Source organism: Crotalus tigris, unplaced genomic scaffold, assembly GCF_016545835.1.
Source record: "Crotalus tigris isolate CLP2741 ecotype Arizona unplaced genomic scaffold, ASM1654583v1 scf7180000024291.2576520, whole genome shotgun sequence".
NCBI lineage: Eukaryota > Metazoa > Chordata > Lepidosauria > Squamata > Viperidae > Crotalus > Crotalus tigris.
In genome coordinates this window covers 600166-609546 of record NW_024100464.1, presented here as the reverse complement: position 1 = coordinate 609546, position 9381 = coordinate 600166, and the positions used below count along the sequence as shown (strand labels likewise).

The window sequence follows — 9381 nt, the reverse complement described above, 5'->3', positions numbered from 1 at the left end:
AGGACCAAGTTGACAGCCACTTAACAGTTCTTGAATTCTTTATTCAAGGTTATCTTCTTACTATACAACCTACGAACCATACAACTTATGGACTCCAAATGCAGCAAGGGGAAACCGAATACTGGTACAAGCTTATGCAAAGGACATGAAGATACATGCATTTCTTGAGCAAAACAAAAAGAAAATGGGTATTCTTGAGGCTAAAGCTCCTGCAAAATCAGTATTTCAGTCAGAAATCTAGCCAAACTCTACATTCAGAACAGAACAGAATAACAGAATTGGAAGGGACCTTGGAGGTCATCTAGTCCAACCCCCTGCTCAGGCAGGAAACCCTATACCATTTCAGACAAATGGCTGTCCAGTCTCTTCTTAAAAACTTCCAGTGTTGGAGCATTCACCGCTTCTGGAGGCAGGTTTTTCCACTGTTTAATTGTTCTAACTGTCTGGAAGTTTCTCCTTATTTCTAGGTTGCTTCTCTCCTTGATTAATTTCCATCCACTGCTTCTTGTCCTGCCCTCAGGCACTTTGGAGAATAGCTTGACTACCTCTTCTTTGTGGCAGCCCCTGAGATATTGGAACACTGCTATCTCTTGTCCTTCTCTTCATTAAACTAGACATGTCCTATCTTCTTTGCCTCCTCTTTATGATATGTATGTTGTGTATGCATTCCTTGTAAACTTTCCTTTAAAAAAACAGTACAGGTAGTCCTCAAATTACAACAGTTCATTTAGTGACCATTTAAAGTTACAACAGAACTGAAAAAAGGTGACTTATGAGCAATTTTTCACACTGATGACCACTGCAGCATCCCCATGGTCACGTGATTTATATTTGGAAGCTTGACAACTGACTCACATTCATGACGGTTGCAGCACCCTGGAGACGCGATCACCTTTTGCAACCTTCTGACAAGCAAAGTCAATGGGGAAATCAGATTCACTTAACAATAGTGTGGCTAATTTAAGAACTGCAGTGAGCCAGTTAATAAATTTGACAAGAAAAGTCTTAGAATGGGGCAAAACTCACTTAACAATTGTCTCACTTAGCAACATAAATTTTGGACTCAATTGTGGTTGTAAATCAAGGACTAGCTGTAATAACATACTCTGATTTTAAGCTGGCCTGTGAGAGTAAAAATGTTTTTCTTTAAAATCATTGATTTATATAGCAACTGGTGGGTACAGTATGTATTTATGTGCAAACTGGTGCACAAGGAAGTTGCAGGAACATTGAATTAGCATTAACTGTTTTGAACTAATGGATTTCTTTCTGCTCAGACTAATGTAACCACTTCAAACAAATGATTCCTCAAGGGACCCACACAGTCGAGAATATGCAAGTGTAGAGGACAACTTGGGAGGTTGCATGTATTATCTCAATGAAAAGGGCTAATTATTTTTGTTGTATGGATTACACTACCCATGTTTAGCCAAACCATAAATGAGTTTATCTTCTTCTGAACCTCACAGCACAACAGACAGCAATTACCCTATTAAAACCCTGCAAGGGGTATTTTAGCATCATGGCGGCGTCTAATATGTTGAACTAGAACTCTCAGAATTCCTACACAGCATAATCTGCCTGTGAGAAATCTGAGAGTTGTAATATTCCAGCACACTGGGAAGGAAATGTTGCTGTTTACTCTAATAAGATCAAGCAGCTCAGCCCAGAAACATGCAAAATATTTTGGATTTTTTTTAAAAAAACACATTAATCCCATAAAGCAAACTTCCTGTAAGAAACGGAAGGCTGTACAAAAGTCAGAACCAGGCCTGTTGATCATGTTCTCTTCTTTTCTTTAAATTTTAATGCTAGAAGCAGCTTTTAAAAGATTCAATATACAGTTCCTCATGCAAATATTGCTCATCTGGAAAAAAATCAGACTTTTCCAGGAACTCAACCTGAACAACTCTTTGAAATATGGTAGATCTCCCATATCCAGTATCCTACATAGAGCTAGGCAGCCCTTTTCATATAACTATGGGGGGGGGGGGGGAAGAGAGAGAGAGAGAGAGAGAGAGAGAGAGAGAGAGAGAGAGAACAGGAAGCAAACAATTAACAATAGTATAGACTTATACCGCTTCATAGTTGTTTACAGCCCTCTCTAAGCAATTTACAGTCAGCATATCGAACTGCTGACAATCAGCATAATTAGCCTGCAATACTGCATTCTAACCACTGTGCCATCACAGCTCTTAACTAATCAATAGGTGAGAATCCATAAATGTAGGGTTGTTTGCATGCTGAAAAACCAAGGATTCCAAAATTATGTCATCCCTAATGAAATGCAGAGCTATGGGACATCTCAAGATATACTGCTAAATTAAACCCCTGGTCTTATTTATGGATAAAAGTGCTGAACAAATAGTGGATTGAATGTAATGCTGACCAGGCTGATTCTCTTCATGGGGCGGGGTTCTTGCCTCTCATCCTCAAACTGATTGACACACTTATTACACTTTTATCTTCTGTCTCCTCAGGAGCACAAGCTGGCCTGCATGTTCTCCCTTCTACAACTATCTATTGTGATGCAGGTAGCCTAGATTGAAAGATGACAACCAGTCCCCCAAGCTGATCCAAGCAGAAATGTGAAGTTAAGTTTCCACCGTTTCAATCCTCTCATTTGGCTTTCTCAATCCCCAATTTGTAGACTAAAGGAGAGCAGATGGAGCAGGGCAGACCTTGTGGTAGAGGAAAAAGGAAAGCTCATTCCTAATTCTGCCAATACATGCAGTTTCATCAACAGAAGGACTTAATTGATTCCACCCCAGTACAGTGAGAGGCAACAAGTTTGCTTGTTATCAAATAATCTTCATTAAATCTGTCGGATGTGAAGGAGTGACATTTTCAGTTATAACTTACAACTGCATAATAACAACAAAAGCTTTTGAAAGAGTACTTGTGTTTACTTCATCCTGCTCAGCCTGTAATGCAGATCTCACTATAAATACTATTGGCTTTAGAAAGAAGGCAGGTGTGACCAAAATTAGGTTTATATTTGGAGGTGGACTCTTTCCATTTTCTGCTGATGCTTCAGTACCAGGTACAAACTTACTTGCTGAACTTTAAGCAATAATTTACTTTAATACATACTTCAGTTTTGCTGCTTTTATTATACTATTTTGCATTCTATGACAACACAAAATACTAATTTTCTTCTCTTTTGTTACCTGCCTTTAGAAGCATCTACTGAAAAATATAAAGCCATTTAAAAATAAAGGTTGGGAAATGCAAAGGAACATGTCATATAGATGGACCTTGACTTAATCATTCATTTAGTGACCATTCAGGGTTACAACAGCACTGAAAAAAATAACCTATGACCGTTTTTCATACTTACCAATATTGCTGTTTCTTCATGGCCACATGATCAAAATTTGGGCGCTTCCCACCTGGCTTCCAACAAAGTCAATGGGGGAAGAAAGATTCACTTAAGAACCGCATGATTCATTTAACAACTGCAGTGATTCATCTAACAACTGTGGCAAAAAATTAACTGTTAACTCAGTTAACAACTGCCTTGCTTAGCAACAGAAATGCTATGCTCAATTGTGGTCCTAAATTGAGGACTCCCTATACTACAGATCATCTTTTTTCATTCTGCCTTAATTTCATGGGGACAGCTATACAGAACTGCAGAGTTTCAAATCTCCTACTCAAGAATTCACAAGGTGACTTTGGGCCAATCACTGCCTGTCAATCAACCTACCTCACAAGTCTGTGGTTGGGATAAAATTAGGAGAGGCCTTATGTCAGGAGTAGGCAACCTTGAGTTTTTTATGACTCGTGGATTTCAATTCCTGGCTCAGGAATTCTGGGAGTTGAAGTCCACGAGTCATAAAAGAGCCAAGGTTGCCTACCCCTGCCTTATGTACATCCCCTTGAGCTTTCCAAGAAATGGTGGAATACAAATTCAAAGAGTAAATAAACTAGAACAGTCCTAATTTCAAATTGAAGGCATTCTATATGCAAAGACTGTATTCACATTATATACAGTAGTTGCCCATCAGGGTGGTTAGTAGGACCTGCTAACATCACCAAGTTACGAAGTTAAGCAGAGCTATGATTTGGTTATGTTCTCCCCTTACGAGCTGTGCCCACACAGACCTACTTAATATTTGAAGGGAAAAAAAAGGTTTATAAAGCAGCTGGAAAATCCAAATATACCATTATACATTTCACTGCTCAAATTCTGGCAGCGACTGACTGAATATGCCTAACACTGATTGGCTGTAAGTATCAGCTAATTCACATCTTATATGCGTGCACACATGGGCATGTGTGTGCACATAAGTTGTCAATTTGCTTATAGACACTCTTCCTGCAAGTAACAATGATTCCTAATGAGAAATTGTGCTTCTCTGTTTGCCTACATACTATGAGCTCTCAATTATAAATAAGCCATTCTATAAACAATACTATGTGATAAAGGTACTTGTGTGATATTTATTACCTTGTATTTTACAAGGCCTGGGTATCCTGGATGAAAGACTACTTGTGTGTTTCTCTTGTTCCCTCTTTCCTTCTGTCACCAGAAATATATTCTGCTCTCAGCGAGGATTGAGGATTGGGTAGGCTGTCTTCCTTTCTAGTAATCAAAGGCTTTCTTACCTAAACTTTTAAGGGGTTTCTGAGGAATCTACTTGTCTGTAATATTTCAAAGTAATTATGTCTTCCCCCTGGATTGGTACTTGGCTCCAAAATATATTGGGAGACTGACTCCTTCATGAGCTTGTTTTCCTTCTCAGGGGCTAACAAAGGATGATTTGGGTGAGGACCAAAGCAGATGGGAGTGGAGAGGCTTTACAATGTTTGTAGCTTGTCTTTAGTGGCTGTGTTGAGGGAGGGAGTTGATGTTGGTAGAGACTGACAAAACAGATGTTGCTGGAAGCAAGCATGACAGCAAGAATAGGCAGCCAGACTGAGATTATGTTGAAAGTGTAAATTGGGCTTGGAACACAGCCGTTTTTATCTCTGCTTTTTCCCCTTCCCATTCCTTCTGCAATACTGCTACCTGCCTGACCAACTAGGAAGGGGCCAATCACATCAGAAAGATTTGCCAGGATGATGATCTGGAGCAAGAACTTTATGTATGTACTGGAGAAATTGGGCAAAGTCTCTGTATACAGCAGTGTTTCTCAACCTTGACAATTTTAAGGCATGTGGACTTCAACTCCCAGAATTCCACAGCCAGCAATGCTGGCTGTTGAATTCTGGGAGTTGAAGTCCACATGCCTTAAAATTGTCAAGGTTGAGAAACACTGCTGTATACCCAAAGAGTGACGTCTGTTCCTTTTAGCATGAGTTTGTGCTCTTGCAGTGACTAACATGGAGATCTGATTGAATTAATGGCTGACTGGATTATACAAATAAAGCCAAAGGATTGTAGCTGAAAGTAGATAAAAGAAATCTATATTCTATTACAGAAAAAGAAAGACCATTTAGGACAAAATACAATCACTTATTGCTACACCTAGGGCTAGGCCTTCCAAATTAGTGCAGGGACTCAAACGTACAAAAATCAGACCTGCTTCCAAATATTTACCTTCTTTGACACCTCCCCAGTCCCACCATTCCCCTCGTTTCTTCCTCAAGTACCTACCTACCTATAGTTCTTCACTCTCTACTTACATTTCTCTCCACTATTTCTATTCTGCTAAAATCAGCCACTATCTCAAAGTCACCGTACAAAAATCAGTACAAAACCAAAACCGTAAGGAGCTGTTCCTCTCCCCTTCCCACAAAAATGGTTAGGAGATCTCCAATGCAGGGGCTGAAGTTTTGAAAGGAGGGTGAGATTTACAGAGGTCATCAGTATGGCAACAGCACTTAGACTTATATACCGCTCCAAAGTGTGGTACAGCACTCTCTGAGTAGTTTCCAAATGTCAGAATATTGCCCCCAACAATATGGTATAAGTATAATATAGTGTACGTATAGTATAGCATAGATTAGCATAGCATAGCATAAGCGGTTCTTGGTGCTCTCTGAGTTTGCTTGTTTTCTTGCAGACATTTCATTACCCAAACTAGGGTAACATCATCAATGCTGAGAGACTAGCACTGATGATGTTACCTAGTTTGGGTAATGAAATGTCTGCAAGAAAATAAGCAAACTCAGAGAGCACCAAGAACCCCTCATATCAATCCTGAGCTACAAATATTCTCCTTTATTAATAGTACAAGTATAGTTCTTGACATTAGAAGTGCACATATGTTATTTGAACCATTTAGGGAAATAACTACTTCAAATGTTAGGAAAAGACAGAAACATACATTTAAGCAACTTTCTAGCATGGCTTTTCCAAAATGATTCCAAAATCTTTGCCACACAAGATAATTCTGAGCATTTCTTTTTAGACGTAGGGCTGCAGACCTCTTCTGGTTACTTGTGCAATATTTTTCAATATATAAGCTTATCTCCCCATTAAGAGTAATGAAGTTCTGTCACCTTAGAAACTCCTGTTTTAACCTTCAGTCTCATAATATTTTTAAAGAGGTTTTTTAAATTAGTTTTAAAAGCTTATTATTAAATACTGGATTTTTTTTTTTTGTAAATTCCATTTGGAAAATAAGAGTGTTATCCATTAAACAAAATAAAATTATGTATGTGACAATGAAGGACAAATTCTTTTTCTTATAGGAACATGACCTATAGAATTTCTCATTTTACTTAGTTTACTAATTGGTACACTAAAAAAATAGGTCTTTATGATCGCTAGATAACTGTCTGGATCTGCAGTTTAACATTCTTGCCACATGGATAAGAAATTAAATTTCCAATCTTCTCTTCATTGTCCTTTTAAACTCCTGTATCACAAACCTTTTTCACTATAGATAAATACATTTAGGGATTTATTCCACTGCTTTCATTGTGTCTGTGGAGCTTTGTCAAGCTAAGAGGCAAATCCAGTGAGGAGAGTTTTTACTTATCTTGGCTTCCACTGAAAACACATCATTTAAAGTTATCTCTCCTCCCTTTTATCATTAGACAAGAGGAATAACAGACTATTCTTTAATTACTATGTTTTTCAAGCAGGACTTTTCCACCTCCATTCAGAGCTCCTTGTAATGAAAGCTTTCTTTTAAAATAGCGCTATAAAGTATTCCTTTCATTCCCAGCCCCCCCCCCCCCCAAGTTCTCTTATATGACAAAAGGGGTACGAAACTCAAGTCTGTCAGAAAAAGGCTGACCTCCATGTGCCACATGGCTAGGAGGCAACTTTGTCAAATCTCTTCCCTCCCCCTTTTCTAATCGCACTTCACTGACAAATGACTAAAGGGAAGTGTTTAAGAGCTTAGGATTCCAGAGTGAGCTAATACAGGATGTCTTTGGTTATTGGTGATGGGGGGGTGGTGGAAAAGAAGGCAGCCTTCTAACCTCCCTCCCTCCCCCCGCCTCCTTAAATTTAAAAATGGGACGAATGTTACCATTTTTGGACATGAGTTTTGCACAAGCCCAGCCCTAAACCGCACCATTCAAAACTGATCCCGCTGGTGAAGGACTATCTCTGGGGCAGGGCGAGCATGGGTGCTCCTCCGACCTAGCTTCACCAAACCGGGGTCATGTCACCCATCAGCCGGGGCATCCTCGATCACAGGGATGTGCCCAGGCCGGTTTTCCGAAGACTTAGAGACCAAATTCCTAAGGGGGACCAGGAGAAGAGATATCCCCAGGGGTTTTACGGAGGAAAGGGAGGGGGGAAGTGACTCGCTACAAGCTCTGCTTTCGCTTTATCTCCTTCTGCCTGTTCTTTACATCGATCTCCTCGGCTCCGCTTTAAAATGCATACAGTATTTGGAGGAAAAAGTATTGCCATTTCAATGGCACTTTGTGGCCAGGACACGCGTTGTTGCGCCCTTTCCTCGCTTCTGTGCAAGAGCTCAGCCCCAAAACCATTCCGAAAGCGGCGCCTTGAACGGCAAGCAACCACTTCCCTCTTCCCCCTCCGGGAAGGTGGCTTTTGTCGGTTGCATTGCGAAACACCGGAGGGGCCAGCAGAGCCTGCCAGTCAGCCTCCCGACTTTAGCAAGGGAAACATCTGTTGCTTCAGTAGAGAGGAAAGCAACTTCAGAGCTGCCGCTGGCTTGGGCAGACAACGGCTCCCACTGACCTTCCCCCTCCGATTTCCTGATAGATCGAATTATTTCAGCAACATCTCCCCCCACGGCAGCCCGCCTCCCCCTCGCACGTCACCTCCGCTCCCTTCTCCAGCAGCCTCATGCCTGCATTTGGGAACAGGAATATTTAAAAAGCTTTTTTTTTAAAAAAAAAAAAAAAGCTGATGCAGGTTTTGCAAGAGCCAATCTTGATCGCACCACCACGCTTTATTCCTAAAAATAATTATTGTACCGAGTCAGCCTCCTAACTTCAGTCGAGGCTCTGCGATTACCTTTCCCCGCAGAAACAGGGGGAGTCGGTCGTTATCCTTAGCACTCTCCCACGCCTGGCCTTACCTTCGAGGTAAGGGGAAGGAAGAGCAGATCTCCCGTGGAGACAAATGCCCAAAGTGGCCACCACCCGTTCTCGTTCCCCAACAGAAAACGGAGAGAAGTAAAATAACGCTACGCTATTGAAAGACGGATTTCCAACACGAAGTCAACGCCACTACGTTCGGGGCTCCCTAAAGGCAACCTGCAAACCAGCAGCGGTCCACAGGCTCGGTGGGAAAAGGCGGGCAGAGGGGAAACGACGGCAAGGGGAACATGTGCGCCCGCTCCGGAATCCAGCCCGCACGGTTCCCAAAGCACGCCGTTCGGAGGGAGTTCTCCGGCAGCCTCCGGCAAGGCGTCTGCCTCGCCCCGCCTTCCCTCCCCGCTCGGCCCGAAAGCAAAAATAAAAATAAAATGCTGGTTTACCTTTCTCTGCTGCTTCTCCCACGCTGGATCCAAGAGGAGATCCCTGTCCCAGTCATCCTCCGGCTGCATGTAGTCATTGGTCTGCTGGGAGTCATAGTGATCCATCCCTGCGTGGCTGCTGTCCTTCCTTCGCGCTTGCTTCTGAAGCTGCTGTTGCCGCCGCGGCTTCTTTCCTCCCCCACCCTCCTCCTCCTCCTCCTCTTCGGCGCTTCTAGGCTCGAAAGCTCCCTGCCGAGGCACAGCTACCACACAGCAGCGGCAGACCGAGAGCGAAGAAAGCAGATCTTTCCGCCAGACCGCAATCTAAGGTTTGCACTCTCCGAGCGGGCGGGGAGGGGGAGCAGGAGACAGCACTCGGTCCTGCCTCCTAAGTGACCTCATTGGCTAAACAGAGTTGCCCAAAGTTCACTTTCGAGGGCCACTGGACCCCCATTGCGTCTCTCGAGTGTCAATCGCAACTTGCGGCAGCTCCTATAGGTTGTTTTGAGAGCGCGCCCCCCGTGGCCGTCCCCTTATAAGACAT

General features: G+C 42.3%; 1 protein-coding gene across 4 annotated transcripts in view; it reads right to left on the bottom strand.

Annotated features, from left to right (window-relative positions):
• The window catches only part of ACTN1 (actinin alpha 1), a 116806-nt gene extending 107642 nt beyond the window's left edge, over positions 1-9164 (bottom strand). For 2 of the 4 annotated variants that reach the window (XM_039323983.1, XM_039323981.1), the window contains exon 1: positions 8859-9164. In XM_039323983.1, coding sequence (XP_039179917.1) covers positions 8859-8963 — 105 coding nt within the window. In that variant the 5' untranslated portion in view covers positions 8964-9164. The remainder of the gene's footprint in view (positions 1-8858) is intronic. The other 2 variants (XM_039323982.1, XM_039323980.1) reach the window with 2 other exon arrangements.
• Positions 9165-9381: the final 217 nt, after the last annotated feature.